A 20,364-nucleotide genomic window follows, 5' to 3' on the forward strand; every position below is an offset into this window, starting at 1 on the left:
ATATTTCTTTAGTCTTTCTGGCTCTCCTTTTTAATTATGCTGTCATAGCTAGTCTTGCCAAAGCCCCTGCCTGCAGTCTGCATGCAAAGTACATTGTCCTTAACCACTGCAGGACAAAAGCTTACCTAACAATCTCTTCCTCTCTCTCTGTCAAGCTACATATGCTACTCCTGAGATACTAGTGATCCTGACCCCTTCTGCTCTCCAGACCTGCCTGATCCATCCTGACGCCCTACTTCTGGTTGGAGTTCTCATTAGTTGAGATCGCTCACTGCTGCTAGGGGTGGCCACACATGGACGGCCTGAAGATCATTGGGATTGCTGGGGATCACTTGGTGGCCATGGAGATGGCTTGGGGATCTCATATGGTGAGTCATACTGTGATGGCGTGGGACCACAATTGCTGTGGTGGCTTTGGGGCTGCGGTTGGCGTGAGCAGTTTTGTATTCACCATCAGTGGACAGTGGATAGGTTCAACAAACAGGATTTTATGTGAAAACTGTAATGAATTTACTGGTTGCACAATTGCACTATTTATCTATGTAGTACACAGTTATAGAAGGGATTTATTTATAATTGCACTATCTTTTATCACCCAGATGAGGTTGGGTTCCCTTTTGAGTCGGGTTCCTCTCAAGGTTTCTTCCTCATATCGTCTCAAGGAGTTTTTCTTTGCCTCCTTTTCTTGCTCATTAGGGATAAATTCACATATTTACAATTTATTTTGATTTAATTTAATTTGAATGTATTTATTTTTGTAAAGCTACTTTGTGACAATGTCTACAATGTCCACATAAAATTGAATTGAATTGCATAGAATTGACAAAAATAGTGTTGTATCTCATAATAATGTTTTCTTTTAGCATATTTTGTAGTCCTACTAAACAGATAAATTCATGCTAACACATGGAAGGCGGCTTAAATTAAGGAAATGAAATGTACTATACAAGAATTCAATAAGTATCTCTGTTGCTTTTCAACACAGAACATTTGCACATGTTGTATAATTTACTTCAATTTTATAAATCAACTTAGTTAGGACCAATAACACTTTGGGTTTTCAGTTTTGCAAGTGTAGGGATCTTGCCAGTGATATAACCCCTAATCTATAACCTTTCTTGTTCAACCCACAAACCATACCAAGAAAGGCTGACAAAGAGTTAGGATGAACATTTTTTATATAAACTCCACTTTCTGTCTGCCTAGAACAATCACAATTTGCCATTTGAAGCCCACATGCAAGACCAACAGCCAGGACTCCAGGCCCCTCTGCTCCAAGGGGGGCAGAGCCATTAAGGATAAGACTGTCTGTCCAGGAAGACAATGGGACAGGAAGTTATCCAAACATCTGGTGTTAGGTCACCAAAAACACTTTTCTTCATTAAATCGGAAAATTGACAACTGTGACAACTGCAGGTTCCTTGTGTAATCCCCCTGTTTTTCTCAAAGGCACAGGGAACTCAACAACTAGATCATGTTTGGTGTCATATGCATTGCAAACTCGTGCATGTCTCCACCATTGCAAGATACAGATGCAGGAACTTTGGCCCTTCAGTCAAGATAACAGTTGTGAACAGCAATTTACAAAGGACTTTTCCACAATACGTGGCTATGGCTGGACGTATTGAGAACTCTTTCTCTGTGATCTCTAGCAATGCCACAGCTTTCTATGCTGAAGTCACTTCATGTAGCAGGAACAACAAAAGAGACACCATCAGAATGTAAATATAAAGCTTTTCTACGTACCTTCTTCATTGTTGGCATGGTAGTTTAGCTAGAATTAGTATGTTAGTACTATGGTAGAATAAGTATAATAATAGTAGTATAGTAGTATATAATATACTATAGTATAGTAGTAGTAGAATAGTAGTATAATAATAATAGTATAATTAGTATAAGTAGAATAAGTATAGAATAAGTTAGTAGAATAAGTCGACCAACTCTTTTGCCCACTTCACATAAGATCCAAATAGCTGCCTATACTCACTGTATACTCACACTGATCAGCCATAATATTAAAACCACTGACAGGTGAAGGGAATAACATTGATTATCTTGTTACAGTGGCAAGTGTCAAGGGTGGGATATATTAGGCAGCAAGTGAACAGTCAGTTCTCGAAGTTGATGTGTTGGAAGCAGGAAAAATTGGCAAGCATAAGGATCTGAGTGACTTTGACAAGGGCCAAACTGTGATGGCCAAACAACTGGGTCAGAGCATCTCCAAAATGGCAGGTCTTGTGGGGTGTTCCCAGTACACGGTGGTTAGTACCTACCAAAAGTGGTCCAAAGAAGGACAACCGGTGAACTGCCCAAGGCTCATTGATGCACGTGGGGAGTGAAGGCTAGCCCGTCTGGTCCGATCCCACAGAAGAGCTACTGTATCACAAATTGCTGTAAAAGTTAATGCTGGCTATAATAGAAAGGTGTCAGATCACACAGTGCAGCTTGCTGTGTATGGGTGCCACATACCATAGCACACCTTCAGAGGTCTTGTGAAGTCCATGCCTTAAAGGGTCAGAGCTGTTTTGATGGCACAAAGAGGCCCCACAAATATTAGGCAGGTGGTTTTAATGATAGATAGATAGATAGATAGATAGATAGATAGATAGATAGATAGATAGATAGATAGATCTTTATTGTGATTGTAATGCACATGTACAGTACACCGAAACTGGATGATGAATGTTATGGCTGATCGGTGTATGTCTGCCATTAAACTTCATTTCACTCATTATCTATTTGTCCATTGATTACTTTTACTACATTTGCATATATTTTCAATTGCCTTATATTTTGTATTATATTGATGAATATATTATTATTATTATTATTATTATTATTATTATTATTAAACTTTGTCAGTTTTATGTGTGTGTGTATTTCTCTCTTGTCACAAATGATTCTACAACTATCCATGGATTCACCTAATTTGTTGTAAATCAAATATCCTTAATTCTTATCCTTAATCGGAAAAATTATTCCTATCTTGGTGATGCAACCATCAAGTCGTATCTCATGCTGAGATTACTTTGTTCATTGGACTGCTGCCTCGTTTAACAGAATTATTATTATTAAAAAGTAGTGTGTTCACAGGCTACATATATCTGGCCACACCACTTTTTATGCCCCGAGTCAGTGTCACTGAAGCAATACCCTGCTCACACACACTGGTTAGAGCCTACATCCCTCCAAATCCATAAGCCATACTATCGTCAATTGGCGGACAATAGGACAATGGCATATTGCATGTAAGCTCACAAGCCTAGTCACCAATAGTCCTTTTTGCGATATGGCTGACAATCCTTGAGCATTCATCCAACACTGAAATAATCTCTCTTGCAGCATACCCTGTTTCACCACTGAGTTTGCTGCTGTTAACATCCTTATAGAAAGTCTACACAGGAGTGGTGTGTGGCCACTAGTTTTCTGAATGCCTGCTCTGTCAGCTCTGTCTTCCATCAAAAAGTCTTGCATGGTCCTCGAGTCCAGCTTCATGCTTATCATGACTTTCCAACAGCTTCCACTTGTGATATCAGGAGCTCTGTCTGGAATGGAACTTTCTGTCCACAGAGTCGTCCAGGTTGGATGGTAAAGCTAATCCAAAGGGAAGGAGTCTGAACTGATATGTCACTCTGGAGAAGCAATTTGGAAAAAAGCATCCTTCGAAACAGCAGTCATTTTAAGGAGACATTTAAGGATGTTTTCACACTTGGTCCATTTCAGTGTTCCAAGTGGACTCAGATTAATGACTCTGCATTTTTGTGCATATGTGGACACAACAAATGAACTCAACCCAACTACATACATAGCTTCTGCTTTCTGTCACCTAAAAGAAATTCAGTTAAAATAACATTCAGATGGCTTTCTGTGGGGTTGCGTGGTCCCACAACATAGTCAGCAGTGTTAAGTACCAACATGACAAGCTAATCATAATTATAGTAATATAATAGGAAATATACTCTTTATGCTATAGAGTTAAAACTGAAATAATTGTGTCATCTGTAGTAGTAGCATGTAAAAGGTCTAAGCTGCTGAAACCAGTGCAATACAGTTTCTGCCCAAAATGCAACTGTAACCAAATCACAAATTTTAAATGATGATCACAGCTATGGTTTTGGTTATCTTGGTTATGTTGTTTGGTACTGGAAAATCCATGTGAAAATATGCTTGATGTGGTTTCAAGATAAAAGAAAACAATGTAAATGACCTTTTATTCAACCAGTGTTTGTATTGTGTGTATTGAATATTTGGTGTCACTTGAAAGTCCCTGCAAACCATTTTTACTAAGTAAGACTAAGACTAAAGCTGTGTTTTTTTTTACTACTCAGTCTATTCTGTCTACACAGGACACCCTTTGCCTTGCCATTCATTGCTATTTCATTTTCCTGTGCAGCATAAGAAAAGCCTGCTAATCATCACTTAGACACTGATTGGCTGCAGCCACTTGTCACCTGTTCAAAGTCTCAACTGGGGCAGAAGTGTGAGCAAATTTAGATAGGTTCAAGTTTGAACCCTAAAAACAACAGAAATGATTGAATGATAATCAATGTTTCAATTAATGTTAACTTTTGTAAAAGTTGGTTGATGAGCTACATTGCATACCTTTAATCAAAGGCAAGCTGTACGAATTATATACAGTATAAACAGTTTTAAACAGGACTGGGTAACATTAAATGAAATTTTGTCAAAAAAAAAACACACAATAAGCTGTGATATTTCATATGATGTCCAGACGTTATGTTTCAAGATATTCATTCATGATTTGCAATGTCATGTCCTGATTTTATGTAATGACAGGCATTCCTGAATAAACATGGGTGGAATGTAAAGTTATATTGATTCAGCCAATCACAAACTTGATTATATCATTTTTGAGCAAAATACCAGATAGACCCTTAAAATATTACAGTTATAATATACAGATATCACACTTAGGGGTGGGTGTTATGGCAAAAATGTCATGATACTTAAAAACTGGGTGTGAATTCCCAGAGGGATAGGGTGATATCTGTGTCTCTCCTTTTGATATTCCCACATTTGGTCATTAATTTTCATTGTGGGTGGGTATGTTTTATCGCTGCTTCATGAGACTGAATTAAATAAAAATATGCCCAACAGTAGCTTTAGTATATATATTATACTTAGATTTAGTACAGCTAGCTACCAGTATTTCAAGAAAGATGTTACTCATCTTTCCCAGCAGTGGCTTAGTTAGGTTTTGAACCTAAGCAACAGTCAAAAACAATCTATACTGTTTACACAGAATGGTGCAAAAAACAAAAAATTCTGAGCGAGCGACAGTTCTGTGAGTGGAAATGCCTTGTTGATAAGAGAGGTCAAAGGAAAATGGCCTCCTATATAGAGTTACTATACTAGACTTCTTCTCAGCTCAAACCAGTCTGGTCATTCTCCCCTGATCTCTTTTTTTTTTTTTTTTTCGTGTAAACTCTACAGATTGTTGTATGTGAGATTCCCCACGAGATCAGCATTTTATGAAATACTCAAACCAGCCCTTCCGATACCAACATGCATGCCACGATCAACGTCACAGAGATCACAGTTTTTCTTCATTCTGATGTTTGATGAGATTGGCTGATTAGATAACTGAATAAATGAGCAGGTGTACAGGTGTTCCTATTAAAGTGGACAGTGAGCGTATTATATATAATGGTTATTATTACAATATTATATATTGTGATCATCCAAATATATTTTAATTGCATATTGTCTTTATGTTTCAGATGAGGATTTCCCCCTTTTTTTTTTACCAGGAGCCTACAAGCCAGTGGTTCTGAGAGACATGCCCAAGATCCACCAAAACACAGTTAGTTCAGTACACAGGATCTGTGTACTGTGGATAATAATATCTGTGGATATTATTCTTTAAATTACAGGTCTACTAGCATGTGATAAGGTAGCAAACAATCAGCTGAAGTGACCTTTGAATTGCTTTATGTACTTCACTCCCAGACTGACGCAGATAAACGTACGTCATTGTCAAATATGAGAACCTGTGATTTACCTGGAGTCTTAAGCCTTGTATTCCAAAGCACTCCATCGCCCACTAGTTAATGTCTCAAGAGGGCTTCCCTATACACCCATCTGTAAAGTAGCTTTCCTATGTACAGTCTAATAACATTGTAATTCTGTAGGAAGATTTACAGGCACAATGTGTTTCATATAGTTTATACTTTTCTGAGCTATACTGTGCAATTTGAATTCAGGTGGCAGTTTAGAAAATTCACTTTCATGGATATCAACTACAGTCCTGTCAGAGAGGGAATCTGAGTCAATAGGTGTGGTGGAAAACATTCAAATAAACTGCGTTTGGATTTCACGCCAGTGGATGAAAAGGAAATGCATTAGGGCAGACAGCAACGTCGGGAGACTCTGGGGTAACTGTGTTCAACGCCTTAATTTACACATAATGACATTTATGCACTTAGTAATGTTAATACACACAATAGCCACGCCCACACAGTGGAGGCTATAAACGCATTGAAACTTGGAGATTTTATATGTGAATGAGAAATTTGGTTGAGAAAGAGTAGAAAGTCTGACCAATAAAGCCAAAAATGTTAACTTTTCGGAGAGGTGGAAGGTGGATTAATTGTAGGCTGTCGGTTTTGGCTTTAGGCGCGGTCGTTGTAAATAAGGTCTGGGTGGCTCTTTTGCTTGCAACTCAGAAGAAAGACTGACATTGTTGGGCACTGAAGACGATATCTTGACCTACACTAAAGATGTACCAAAGAATGATTTGGAATCTTGACCCAAACCGAAGCCTGCATTGATTGTTGACGTCTAACCGCCTGATTTTGAATGTTTAGTTATTCGGTGCTGAGTTCGGTTTCTGAATTCGGCATTAACGCTAAACCAAAGCCAACGACCTTCCAACAGACCGGTGCAGTTTCTGAGCTGCTTGCCTTGGGAAAATCTTACCTGGAGCACTGCAGTCAGCGCAGCACCCATTCCCCGGTCTGTCCAGAAGCTCCCGAAGCCGGCGTCTGTTCGCCTCTTCTTCCGAAGCCATGCTGAACATTCGGATCTTTCAGACTGATGAACACCGAAAGCTGCGCTATTTTCCGGTGGGATTCGGCTCTGTGATGTCACGCGTAGCGCCAGCGGTCTCGCTCGAAATATCGCGCGTCAGGCAAATCCCGATTAACAGCACATTTTAGGAGCCTAGATGGAGGTAACGGTACTATACGGATGTTAAGTTAATAGGAAAATATTACCCCAAAACCTTTGCAATGGTGACAGAAGCTGTCGTGCGAATGAATTCAGCTGTCTGTCTCTGGTGACTTTCTCTCAGCACTCGAGTCGTGCTTTTCCCGCCCTTCACTGAGAGAGACCTCAAGCGGTCGTGCTCGTACAACATGCCTTAACTCATTTCAAACGGCTAAAGATTGAGGAAGGCAAAGCATATTGCTGTATCGATATACCACTATACTAAATACTGTGTCAAAACAGTAGAATAACTCTGACTACTTAAACATGAGTACAATGGCAGTATGGTTTTGGAAGTATTCGACTTCTCTGGCATATACATTTATGCACTGCATCGCTGACTAAGTCGAATGGCAACTTCTTATGACATCGTACCGTCATAAGAATCCTTAACATATCCTACAATGTACACTATATGGCCAAAAGCATGTGGATGCCCCTCCTAATTACCGAGGTCAGGAGTTTCAGCCACCCCCGTTGCTAACAGGTGCATAAAACATAAAGGTGCATAAAGCATAGCCACGCACTCTCCATAGATAAACATAGGCGGTAGAATGGGTTGTACTGAAAAGCTCAGTGACATTGAACATAGCACTGCCATAGGGTACCACCATTGCCACAAGCCAGTTTGTGAAATTTCTACACTACTCGATCTGCCCCAGTTAACCGTAAGTGTTACTATTGTGAAATGAAAGTGTCTAACAGCAACAACAGTTCAGCCACAAAGCAGTAAACCACACAAACTCAACAGAGCAGGGCCACAGAGTGCTTAAGCATGTAGCACCTAAAATCGCCTGTCCTCTAGTGCATCACTCACTACAGAGTTCCAAACTGCCTCTGGAAGCAACATCAGCAAGAACGGTGTTGGAAGCTTCATGAAATGGGCTTCCATGGCCGAGCAGCTGCACACAAACCCAAGATTACTAGGCGCAATGCCAATCATCAGCTGAAGTGCCGTAAAGCATGCCACTGTGGGGGGGATGGCAACTCCATATTAATGTCCATGGTTTCAAAATGGAATGTCCAGCAAGTTCATATAGGTGTCGTGGTCTGGTGTCCACATATTTTTGGCCATATAGTGTACCTACTGTATTATGAGGTTTTGAAGAAAAACACAGTTCAAGATTTAAAATATTAACTTAAGTACTGCATTTATAAGACAACTGAACTTTCACAAAGTGAAAGTTGTTAATTTTTACAAAGCTGCCTGTTGGTTTCTGCACTGAGCCGCCAGTTAGCTACTGCAGCCTTTTAGTCTAAAAGCAATGTTATTTACAATAAGTGACTTGGGGTCTGAAGATTTAATCAATACACGCTGGAATTTTAATCAATACAGACATGTAATGTAATCAGCTTCCAGTAACCTTAAAACTACTTTAAAAAAAAAAAAAAAAAAACAATAATAGAAAGAAAAACTTGTATGCTGGCACTAGCTGTGTATGTCAAATAAGAACAGCAACATTTTCCTTATGCACACTACACAGAGAGTAAAGCTTAAAATTGATGCACACATTGACTCAACTGAACAAAATGTGATGGATACAGGCCAAATTCTGAAGGAAAGCAAAAAAGAGGATTCATTTATCACTCAGATCAAAATTAGTAGATTCTGTCCATTCAAACTACAGAATTAAGTGTCTTCCTTGTTGCTGTAAACAAACTAAGGTGAGACACTGAACTACAAGCTTTTGCAAATCTTGGGGAGGACTTCTCTATCGTGAAGAGTTGGAGCTGGAACGTGAGCGATGGCGTCTGCGCCCCGGAGATCTTGAGCGAGATCGTCTTCTTACTGGGGAACGGCGACGTGGTGACCGAGACCTATGTTTAGTTTGAAATGTGTTTGGAAAAAGTACAAAAATTTAAAAGTTTACAAATTATAGCAATAAAACAGTTTTAAATAACCCCCAAAAATAGTTTCTATATTATATAATAGTAATGGAAGATATGGCAGATTGGAAGTCTTGAAACCACATAACCCTATTATACAGTAAATAACATAAATGAGGATGTTAATAAATCCAAAGAAAGATACTGACCTTCTCCTCATGCGAGGTGGAGTACGGCGCCACATGGGTGGAGGAGGAGGCATCCTACGTGGAGGGGACAGCCTGCGAGGGGCAGGTCGCATCCTCTGAGTGAGGACAGCTGTCGCTGTGATTTCTTGACCATCTATTTGACCTGAAAAAACATAGAAGAGAGTGTTGTTTCCAGTTTATTAGATACAACCCTGTAGCAGCATTTTTGCCTCCTTTGGCCATTAGAACACCACAACTGCCTGTAAGTTCTACAAGATGGCAGAAGCTATTTTGACACTGCAGTAGTGGGACCCTGGGCACGCTCGTGTCTGTGTTACCTTCCGGCTTCCTCTTTTAGTCATGCTGTCATAGAGGGCTTGTTGAAGTGCCAGTTTGCACTCTGATCATAATACTAAACCATTAAACCACCCTACGATAAGTGCATACTGAATAATCTGTTGTCTGTCTGTTGTACGACGCTGGTGCCAGAACCTCACATTTGGACGGACCTGCCTGATTGACTCTGATATTCTGCTTCATCATCTGGAGCTTTCTGACCTTGTGACGTGCATCCTGTAGCTGTAAATAATCTTACCTGCTTATCCTAAAGACTTATACTTCCTAAAAAAATGTTTACACCTAATACTCTGCTTTCAGCTTCAGAGAATAATCTGACCTGGATAGCAATTCCTAAGAGCTGCTGTAATCATGAAATATATTTACAAAATCAAACTGAAAAATTATACAAGCAACTGTAAATTTCACAAAATCAAACTGAAAACTGAACAGCAGTTGGTGCCCCTCTGGGGTGGTTTTCAGTAAATAGTCCATCTGTTCATTAAACTGCAATATTTGTTTCTGTATACATAAATGTCAGTAACTGTGGGACAGTAAAAAATATTGGCTTCAGCTTTGCCTTTTGTCTGTGTTAACTGTGTTAATGAACCCAATATCACCATACAGTGCCCATCCAAAAGAGGATGGTTCCTCTGGAGTCTGATTCCTCTCAAGGTTTGTTCATAATGTCATCTCAGCGGTTTCCCTTGCCACTGTCACCTCTGGCTTACTCATTAGGGATCTAGATCTACATTCAGATTATGGGTAAAGCTGCTTTGTGACAAAGTTTATAATTAAAACAGCTATACAAATAAAATTTAAACTAACTGAAGATGCATTGTACAGAACTGACTGGTTTGCACCATTGTTTCAAAGTGGATAGATGCACAGTTTTGCTGCGAGGAGCCGTTTCTAACTGATGCTCAATAGTACTCATATCCAAGGACTGTGCAGGCCACTGAATCTTCAATGTAAAAACTGGTACTCAACTCTCATAGCCCATTCAGAACAAAGTCCAAGAAGTAGCGTGTTCTAAGAAGACATTCTAAGCACCCATAGTGAACTCAGATGGGATGTGCCTGGTTGACTTATTTAAAGTAGCATCCTCTTTATCTCAAAATAGGAGAGGCGACAAAAATAAAAAGCATGCTTCTCTTAAGCATACTATTTTTCATAACCTAATACACTAGCATACTACCTTGGGAAAACCAGCAATAACTATGAAAACTCTCCCAAGTCTTTAAGGGCTGGTTGTATGGGAGCACTTCGGCTTTCCTGTAAGTTACGACGCTGATGGCCAGTGGGTTGTGCGAAAAGTTTACAGTGTGCCAAATTCACCAAACATGTGTACAGTATACTGATGCTAACGCTGCATTTGACTTAATTCGGAAGAGGGAAGTCGGAACACGGAATTACATCATTTTCGACCTCCGTGTCTTCAAGCTATACAGTGGTAAAAAACATGGACACCTTTATGTTCGTTTTTTTGTTAACCTTTTTTTTTTTGCTAGCCAGATAAATGTGATGAGTGCTGTATATTTTCCCCCTCAAGACAGCAAACTGTATAGATTCAAATTGTCATAGATGTAACAAGTGAATATCAAAAATGTATAGTATTGAGACACCACCATATGTCGAACATGAATTTTGTTACACCCCTACTATCAATATTTAATATTCTTTAAAGTAAAACATAGTACACAAATAAATATTCCTCCCAGAAAAAAGACAGAATTGGAAGAATGTACCTCCATCCATGTGTTTCAGGGCCTTCTGGGCATCCTCTGAAGTTTCATACTCGACGTAGGCATAACCTCTCGACAAGTTTGGATGACATCGGTCTGATGGCATGTCAATCATTTTGATCTTCCCATACGTAGAGAAGATCTCTTGAATGTGATCCTAGTAACACAAGAATGGATGGACTTGCAATTTTACACAGTCAGGTCTTTAAGTATTTGGACAGAGACATAATTTTCACAATTTTGCCACAATGGATTTGAAATGAAGCAATCAATTTGTGAATGAAAAGTAGACTTTCAGCTTTAATGCAAGGGGTTTAACAAAAATATTGCATTAACCGTTTAGGAATTACAGCCATTTTCTTTTTACAGATCCCCTCCATTTTCACAGGCTCAAAAGTAATTGGACAAACTAACAATCATAAATACTAGGATTATATTTAACACATGGAAAGTATTAAACTTGAAAAGCAGCTCAATTGGGTTGAGGTCAGGTGACTGACTCAGCCATTTAATAACATTCCATTTCTTTGCTTTAAGAAGCTCATGGGTTGTTTTTGCGGTACGTTTTGGGTCATTATCCATCTGTATTGTGAAGCGCTGTCCTATCAGTTTTGCAGCATTTGACTGAATCTGGGCAGAAAGTAGCTCTATACACTTCAGAATTCATCCTGCTACTTCTATCAGCAGTCACATCATCAATAAACACCAGTGTTCCATTGATAGCCATACATGCCCATGCCATAACACTGCCTCCACATGTTTGACATTTGATGTGGTATGCTTTGAATCATGAGCCCTTCGTTTCCTTCTCCAGACTCTTCTCTTCCCATCATTCTGGTACAAGTTAATCTTGCATCTAGTCAGGCCTATCTTGCATCTTTTTTTAAGAGGTTTTTAGCAAAGTCTAATTTGGCCTTTCTGTTCTTGATTGTTACCAGTGGTTTGCATCTTGAGGTAAGCCATCTGTATTTACATTCATGAACTTTCTGCTCTCTCTCTGATAGGTCTGTTTTGTTTTATCAGCCTAATGATGGCCTCCTTCACTTGCATCGACACCTCTTTGGACAACATAGAGAGTTCCCATGAACAGCTACCAAATGTAAATTCAACGCTTGGAATCAACCCCAGACCTTTTATCGCCTTAATCTGAAGTGAAATAAAGAGGAAACAGGCCACACCTGGCCATGAAACTGCTTATCGACCAGTTGTTGAATTACTTTTGAGCCTGTGAAAATGGAGGGACACTGTAAAAAAAAAAAGGGCTGTGATTCCTACACTGTAAATGCAATATTTTTATTAAATACCTTGAATTAAAGCTGAAATTCTACACTTCAATCACAATTGATTACTTCATTCCAAATCCATTGTGGTGGTATACAAAAATTGTGTCACTGTCCAAAAACTTACAGACCTGACTGTATGTTATTGTAGTTTGTCTATATGCCTTGTAAAGTGTGCCTTACCTTGGTGACATTCCTTGTCAGTCTTCCAACATGAAGCTTGGTGGGCTTAGGGCTAGGGCTCCTCCTTTTCCGTTCTTTTTCATCAACTCTCTTCTGAGACTTAGACCTTAAATTGCATAATTAGATTAGCCAATACCTTTTAAGTTTCTAAAACAAAACATTAACAGAAGCCAAAAAATGACACCATGGAAAACAGTGAATAAAAGCTAAAGTGAAGCAGAACCCATCTGCGTGCACTTAATGCTAACTGGTTTCTATTTAAAGATTTAAATAAATCATTAGCTGGGTTGAGTAATGTCTTCAATAGGACTGCACAATGTATCGAAATATCACAAATGTAAATACTGCAATATGCATATCGCGAGGGGTTGCGATAACTGAATCATTTTAATACTTCCAAAAGTTACGGAAAGTCAAAGTTTGTGTTAAATGCATTCTCACTCTACAAAAAAGCATAAAGAGTAACTCACAGCAAAGGTCAGTAACATGAAGCTATTAAACATCACAAGAACTTACAATTTTCACATTGTTATTGCCCATTTAAAATATGCCCTTCTGTCAATCGCTACTCAAAGCATACCATAGGTGTGAAAACTAGTTACTTTCTTAAGATATTAAAACTGAACCTTTATATCTTTTAATTACTTTTATTTAAAACTAAGGCATGACAGCAGCACTACAAGAATTGAATGAACAGCCTACTTTGAACGCGACCGCCTGCGATTGTCATGCCGACGTCGGCTCGGGCTGGGTGATGCTGAGGAGCCAGAGGAGCTGGAGGACCGCGATGAGCTGGACGAGCCAGAGCGACTAGAGCCTGAAGAGGAGCTGGAGCCACTTGAGGAACCTGAACTGGAACCAGAGCTGCTGCTGGAGCTGGAACTGGACCTAGACCTAAATTGAGAACACATACCATGTGAGGGAGGGAGGGATGGAGAGAAGGAGGGATGAATGGATGGATCACTTTATTCATCCCACAGGGAAATTCACCTATTACAGCAGCACACAGTTAAAAGTATACTAAATAAGTAAGGAGCTAAAAAAAAAAACTATAAGTGAAGGAGTTGTAATCAGACACAGACTGCAAAGATCTAACCTGCTGCTGCTGCTCCCAGTGGAGTTACTGCGTCGCTTGCGGTTCTTGTCTCTGCCCCTCTCTTTCTCCGCACCTTCCTTCACCACAGCTTTATCTTTGCCCCTCTCTCGAGCTTTATCTTCTGACCGCTCCCTGCGTTTGGTAGGTGATGGAGCCCTGTGGAAATAATAGAATTTTTTTAATGAATAATACAAAAACTGATGTGTTATATGGTTTTCATGTGTTTAGGACAAGAAAGGCAAGTTTTAGAGTCATTTAGGCAAACGCTAGGATAAACCAAAGAGAATGGCCCCTCAACTCAGAATTCCAGCATGGCTGCCCAGAGGATCAGCCGTAAACAAGTAGTGCGTCTTCCTTTTAAATGGGTTGTGCTGTATATACAAGTATTTGCTTTAGATCAATCAAAATAGATATACTGACCTGTTAAATCTATGACACTGACTACATAGTTCACCGTTTTGAGGAGGAAAATATACAGTCATCACAGTTAGCTGACTAACTTGTTGCTAACAATAGACAAACATGGCGGCATCCATGGTTTTCTTTAAAAACTACTAGGATTTAAAATGTTTTTAACATAAACACTTCACAGTTAAACTCTTTCACACAAAAAATACTTACACTGTATACTTTATTATATTTACACAAAATAACTCCTAAGAAATCCTATTTGTTATATGATTTCATATCCAATGTTTTTGCCGATATCAGATCCACAGTTTTGGTGGTATTGGCCAGACACAAATTACTGGGTACCAGTTTGATGTTATCTCTACTGCCACCCATTATATATTAAGAGGATTCTCTGATAGTTGCTCAATTTGGGTGTCAAATTACTGGTTCCAACCAGATCGGTCTAAAAACCTGTCCTACCTAACGAAGCTGCATGCGCAGTTTACTTTCGCACTCCCATAAATTCATGTTCTGGCAAGAGGATTTACATTATCCACTACATTATTAACTACCTACAGCTTTCTGCTGAATCCAGTTTCTGATAAGGTCACAGTAATAAAGTAAACAACTTGCGGTTTTGTTTTATGAAAACTGATAAATGCGCGCTTCGGTAGGACAATTTGATAGTGTTACAACACCGGCCGCAAAATCTGCCTAAGTGTTAGTAGGCATTATAACCTAATTTATAATTTGTACCGCTAAACCCAAGGAGAAATGTTACATCCGTGTTATTTAGCATTAGTGATACATGTTAGCCAGCTAGTGTGTCCACAGCCATGCTAAGCTAAGCCTGCCTCCCTTCTTCAAAAGCCTCGGGGGCAGTTAATTCAGTTAGCCAGTAACGAAAACTAGCTAGAAAGTTATTTAAAAAGCCCACCAGACACGAGCTAAATCACTAATCTTCAACTAATTAATGCACTGGTGTTCTCAAATAAATGTGTTAGCCGCTAATTGCTAACGGCGTTGCACGGCTGACCGCTTTCCATTCATTCACAAAGGAATTGTCCTATGCAGCACAGACCTATACTAAGCTGTATTTCAATACACTACTATTCTGCCGTTCACATTATTAATGCAGAATGATATTTAGACGTAATAATAAGCAGTTAGTTTCAGTCTTGCTAGCTATAACTAGGTTGGCTAAACAGCGAGCTAGCCAGCTAACTAGCGGGATAGATTAGTCAGAACCGCAATAAAAAAAAAGCATCATATCGTTTAACTCATTTATATTTATCCAGTGCTACCAACTTATAATAAATATTAAATTAATACTGAAAAACAATTTCTTATTCCAATATTTAAAGACAGTAACCAGTTTAAATTTGAACTCACATCTTCTTCAGGCGCACCACGTCCTAGCGCTAAAACTAGTGTCGCCTTTTGTTGGCGTAACTAACGCGATGACGTCACAGATCGTGCGACATTTTCGATAGACTATATGTTTATGTTTCTCACCACTTGAGCTCTTTATCTAAGCAAGTTAATTTTCTTTGTCATTTTATAAGAGCAGAAATGAGCAACAAAATCTCTTTCTTATACACATATATATCTGGATCTGAGGCATCTCATTAGGTGAGCAGGTAAAGAAGCTAATACTGACGAACGGGCAGCAAGGTACCATTTTAGCCAGCGGGCTACGATTGTTTTAGTGGTTGACAGACTGGTGTTTATTTAATTTTATTTTATGGATCTTTCCTTTTTATGGATCTTCGTTTAGTGATACACATCCAAGAGCATGCTTTCCGGCGTTTATTACAATTGTGTTAGTTATGCTGTCTATGTAGAGATGTCTTTGTTAAAATGCCCATGTGTAATATGTACCGTTGTATCTTAGCTGGAACCTTGTAACGGAAACCCTAAACTTTTGTGTACTCTAAAAAGACTTCGGGGCCATGGGCAGGCTGGATGACGCTGCCAAGCGCAAGGTGGTGGAACTGCGTGAAGCGGGCCTGAGCTTCCGCAAGATCAAAGCTGTGCTGGAGCTGGAGAACATCAAAGTATCCGCACAGGCAATCTACCTCTTCCTGAAGGAGTTTCATGGAAGAGGCAGACAAAATGATGCTCCCGTGTCCGGGACTGGTGGATCTACAACAGCCTCGGGATCAAGGGACATGGGGCTAGGTGAACCGAGACACGGTGGCTGGAGCGAGCAGCAACTAAGGAATCTGCTTCGTGAGGCTGCCCATGTTGCTGGCTTCTCATCTCCTTCAGACTCCTCAGGGCAGAGTGGGGTAGCTCCAGAACCCAGGGGACACTCCTCTGGGGCAGGCCCAGCTAGCCAGGAGCCGCAGCAGGGAGACAGGAAGGACGAGGATGTCCGAATCGTAAGTGTTACCTCACTGGCACAGAATACCCACCATGATGCCGTTCAAACAGTACGCTCAGGGATTGGCTCAGGAGCAATGGCTGGAACGTTTTCAAGGAGAAGGTACACACCCTCACCAGCAAACCCAGTCCTTGTGGCTCGGAAAAGGCTCCTGGACAAGGCTTTGTTCCACAGAGCAAGGGTATGTATTCCACTCTGTTTTTTACATGGGCTCATTGAATATTGGTGAAACAAAAACATGATCATGAATCAGTTTCTACACTCACCATCCACTTTAATAGGAACACCTGTACCCCTGCCCATTTATGCAGTTATCCACTCAGCCAGTCATGTGGCAGCAGAACAATGCATAAAATCATGCAGATACAGCTTAAGAGCTTCAGTTAATGTTCACATCAAAAGTCAGAATGAAGGAAATGTGATCTCTGTGACTTTAAGTGTGGTGTGCATACCATGGTGAGCAGAAAAGCATCTCAGCATGCACAAAATAAGAATAATAATAAAAGAATCTGAGGCTATCATGTGCACAGACTCAATGAAACTGGACAGTTGAAGACTGGAAAAAGACCAACTGATTTTTTTTCTAATCTTCAGCTGTCCAGTTTGGGTGAGCCTGTGCCCATGATCGCCTCAGATTCTTGTTCTTTGCCGACAGGAGTGAAACCCAATGTGGTCTTCTGCTGTTGTAGCCCATCCACCACAAGGTTCAATGTTTTGTGCATGTTGAGATGCTTTTCTGCTCACCAAGGTTGTAAAGAGTGATTATATGAGTTACTGTATCCTTCCTGGTGGCTCGAACCAATCTGGCCATTTTCCTCTGACCTCGTTTCCACCTGTTTTTTGCTTTTTGCACCATTCTGTGTAAACTCTAGAGACTGTTGTTTGACTGAAAATCCCAGGAGATCATCAGTATCTGAAATACTCAAACCAGCCCATCTGTTACAGAGATTTCACAGAGATTACATTTTTATCCCAATCTGATGTTTGATTTGAACATTATTTTAAGCTCTTGACCTGTACCTGCAAGATATCATGCAATGTGCTGCTGCCACATGATTGGCTGATTGAATAACTGCATAAATGAACAGGTGTTTGTATTAAAGTGGACAATAAGTGTATATTTAGGGAGAATGCAAAACCTAAGAATAGTATGAGTGGAAATAATAGGAAAAAATTATAGTAATGAAGTAGGTTAATAAAAGAATGATACAAAAGCTTGCATATGCTAAGCCAATAGTGGCCATTGCAGATGGTTAAAAAAATATGTAGAATGATGGCAGAAGTGATGTCGTCTTGGTCTGTCTCTAATTCCAAAGCAAAAGCCGATGTACAACGCAATTGCACCATTATAGTTTTTTTTTTGAGTGAGGGAAAACATGCTTGTTGCTTCTAATTTGCTGTTACTTGGTAAATACCACTGGTAAGTCTAATATAACAAAATTTTATGATTTAATCACTTATTATAGCAAAAATAATTTCAAAGAGACACATCACTAGATAATTTTAACCCAGATGATGTCCATCTAATGCAGATATTAGCAAAAGGAAATTAGCAAAAGAGAATCAGCACACAGACCCTGGGCCTCAAGCAATGATTCCAGATACAGAAAACTAAATTAATATTTCCTTAAGTATATATAATAGTGCATGAAAATGATGACGAGTTAGAAGGTAGGTGGGGCTGGAGTGGGGTGACATATGTGGTCATAGAAAATGTTGACATTTCGGATCAGACTAATAATGGATTTTGCTATGTTACTGGCATTAAATGCACAAATCACAGCAGGAGCGGTGCAAGTATTAAATAATGTAACTCATGACAAACCTAGTAATTTTCTTATAGGTACGGGACAGTGGCCCTCAATCTGCCCAACAGACTGTGTCATTAGTGAGAAGAGATCAGTCATGTTTCCCATACTCAGAAGGAAGGAAGGTCATGTTACCTCAAACATCCTCCTTCAACCCCACATCTACCCGACCTGTGGTGAGTAAAGACTTCTTGTATCATCATATTAGCATTGCCCCATATTCATATTGGCATGAATGCATTTCATACTTGTAAAACAAATGTATATTTCCCAGAGGGGACTACACCCAGGGACCAGTCTTTTTCGACAAGGATTTCAGCAACGGGCAAATATGCCCACCCGCTCGACAGAACAGTCACCCCGTGTTGGCATTCGGATTCCTGTGCCAGGCCAGTCAAGTACTGGGCCACAGAATGTCAGTTCGTCCGTAAGGGCCCAGGCTCCAACCAGTCAGCAGCAGTCCCCTCCAAGCCAGCAGAGCAATGTGGACACTGGAACACTAAGTGCATTGCAGGAACAGGTCAAGTCTCTGGCTTCTGAAGTGCGCAGTCTTGGATTAGCTCTCAGGATGATGGTAGAGCAGCAGGGCCGCCTGGAGAGGGAGCAGAGCCAGCAGACACAGGTCCAAAAGCAAATCCTCAGCACCTTGCAGAAACTAGCATCTAAACAGGGATCCTGTGCCTTTCAGCACAGTACAACTCCCACAATGCCCTCTTGCCCATTGTCCTCAGCCTCCTACAGTCAGAGCACCTTCACTCCCAGCCAAGGCAACAGTTTGTGCAGCCAAGCCCAATCCAGGTACAACGAAATCGATGGATCCACTCTTGATAACATTGAGACATTTTCTCTAGATGGTCTCAGCTCTGCTGCTATAAATGGCTTTCAATCTTCTGACTCTCTTTCATTCAACCGGACACACTCACCACCATTTACACAGTCACACACACAGACATTCACATCTGAGATAGTCAGCTACACGCAGCCTCACACAGACACTTATGAAGGGATGGACAGCAAGTCAGCGGAAATGGCCTCACCGAGCACAGACAGATCCTTTCAAGCCTGCAGGTCTTCAAGTCAGTCTTCTACTGAACCTATTTCTGTGCACGATGCCCACCTGACTATTGTCAAAATAGAAAATGTTTAAAAGACTGCAGAAATTTACGTATACTGCTGTGTTTGTTGTATTTCTGATCTTCCTTGCTGAATTTTGACAAATTTTAGAGTGAATCGTTTGATGGTACTGTAGCTTCAGCAATAGTAGACAAGTAGTGAAGATTTTTACACAACTTTTAATAATGGGCCAAACACCACACAGTACATTCACAAAGACATTTAAATATCTTAAAGTTGAAGTCATTCTTTTTATTCTCCATTTATGTGTGTTTTTACTTTAATGAGCAAATACAAATTTAGTGTTATGAAGGCAAAATAAAACCTGACTGTTTTCTCGTATACATGACTATACAGTAAAGCCAAAGTGATTAATTTATGGTAAGATTTAAATGTTAAAAATGCTTTCCAACTGAAGTTACAGATTAGAAGTTTCAATAAGTATCAATTACAAACTGAAGAATTTTTGTTATGATTCAGTCTATTTTCTTGTGCTACATCATAAAAGTAAAATGGTGTGGAGATCCCCAGCACTCCAATGACAAACACAGATGTTTGCTTTCATACATAATATAAATTTTTAGGGAACGAATAGAAAAAGCAAGTAGAAGCAAGGCTACACCAATCACAAAACACCTCTTACTTGCAAGGAAGGGAGATAACCAACCTAACAAATCATCAATACATTAAGTGCATCCTCAGAGGAAGGAGCTATGAAGTGAGGAAGTTAAGCAAGGAAAGGAAATGAGGACAAGCAATTTAAGAAAATTGCTTATGTCCAC

The 20,364-nt window shown here is 39.8% G+C and overlaps 3 protein-coding genes across 8 annotated transcripts in view; 1 reads left to right on the forward strand and 2 right to left on the reverse strand.

Annotated features, from left to right (window-relative positions):
- The window catches only part of LOC113528411 (arf-GAP with dual PH domain-containing protein 1), a 39,575-nt gene extending 31,197 nt beyond the window's left edge, over positions 1-8,378 (reverse strand). Inside the window, exon 1 of the mRNA XM_026916944.3 lies at positions 6,940-8,378. Within this exon, the coding sequence (XP_026772745.2) occupies positions 6,940-7,039 (100 nt within the window). The 5' untranslated portion in view covers positions 7,040-8,378. The remainder of the gene's footprint in view (positions 1-6,939) is intronic.
- A 149-nt stretch (positions 8,379-8,527) lies between these two features.
- Positions 8,528-15,779, reverse strand: LOC113527963 (RNA-binding protein with serine-rich domain 1). The gene is made up of 7 exons (XM_026916166.3): positions 15,668-15,779; positions 13,883-14,038; positions 13,489-13,680; positions 12,787-12,892; positions 11,327-11,480; positions 9,264-9,405; positions 8,528-9,045 (listed from the first exon to the last, which is right to left on the reverse strand). Coding segments are annotated over exons 1-7 (858 nt in total). The 5' UTR covers positions 15,670-15,779; the 3' UTR covers positions 8,528-8,939.
- LOC113527936 (uncharacterized) lies at positions 15,769-19,926 on the forward strand. Of its 6 annotated transcripts, none has more exons than XM_026916132.3 (4): positions 15,769-15,907; positions 16,170-16,842; positions 18,505-18,645; positions 18,744-19,926. In XM_026916132.3, the coding sequence occupies exons 2-4, from the start codon at positions 16,228-16,230 to the stop codon at positions 19,614-19,616; spliced, it is 1,629 nt and encodes a 542-aa protein (XP_026771933.1). In that variant the 5' UTR covers positions 15,769-15,907; positions 16,170-16,227; the 3' UTR covers positions 19,617-19,926. The 6 variants fall into 6 exon arrangements, with proteins under 6 accessions (XP_026771933.1, XP_026771934.1, XP_026771935.1 ...); XM_026916133.3 differs by having other exon boundaries at positions 16,217-16,842; XM_026916134.3 differs by having other exon boundaries at positions 15,779-15,915; positions 16,217-16,842.
- The last annotated feature ends 438 nt before the right edge of the window (positions 19,927-20,364 follow it).

The sequence above is a fragment of the Pangasianodon hypophthalmus genome, chromosome 13, assembly GCF_027358585.1.
Source record: "Pangasianodon hypophthalmus isolate fPanHyp1 chromosome 13, fPanHyp1.pri, whole genome shotgun sequence".
NCBI classification, from domain to species: Eukaryota; Metazoa; Chordata; class Actinopteri; order Siluriformes; family Pangasiidae; genus Pangasianodon; species Pangasianodon hypophthalmus.

Excerpts from the sequence above, each read along its gene's own strand:
- LOC113527963 (XM_026916166.3), bottom strand. Across the intron at positions 12,893-13,488 it reads CGCAGGCGGTCGCGTTCAAA|GTCTAAGTCTCAGAAGAGAG; the intron begins GTAGGCTGTTCA and ends ATGCAATTTAAG. Across the intron at positions 9,046-9,263 it reads CCACCTCGCATGAGGAGAAG|GTCTCGGTCACCACGTCGCC; the intron begins GTCAGTATCTTT and ends AACTAAACATAG.
- LOC113527936 (XM_026916132.3), top strand. The coding sequence starts at position 16,228 with ATGGGCAGGCTGGATGACGCTGCCAAGCGCAAGGTGGTGGAACTGCGT. Across the intron at positions 16,843-18,504 it reads CTTTGTTCCACAGAGCAAGG|GTACGGGACAGTGGCCCTCA; the intron begins GTATGTATTCCA and ends ATTTTCTTATAG. Across the intron at positions 18,646-18,743 it reads CCACATCTACCCGACCTGTG|AGGGGACTACACCCAGGGAC; the intron begins GTGAGTAAAGAC and ends TATATTTCCCAG.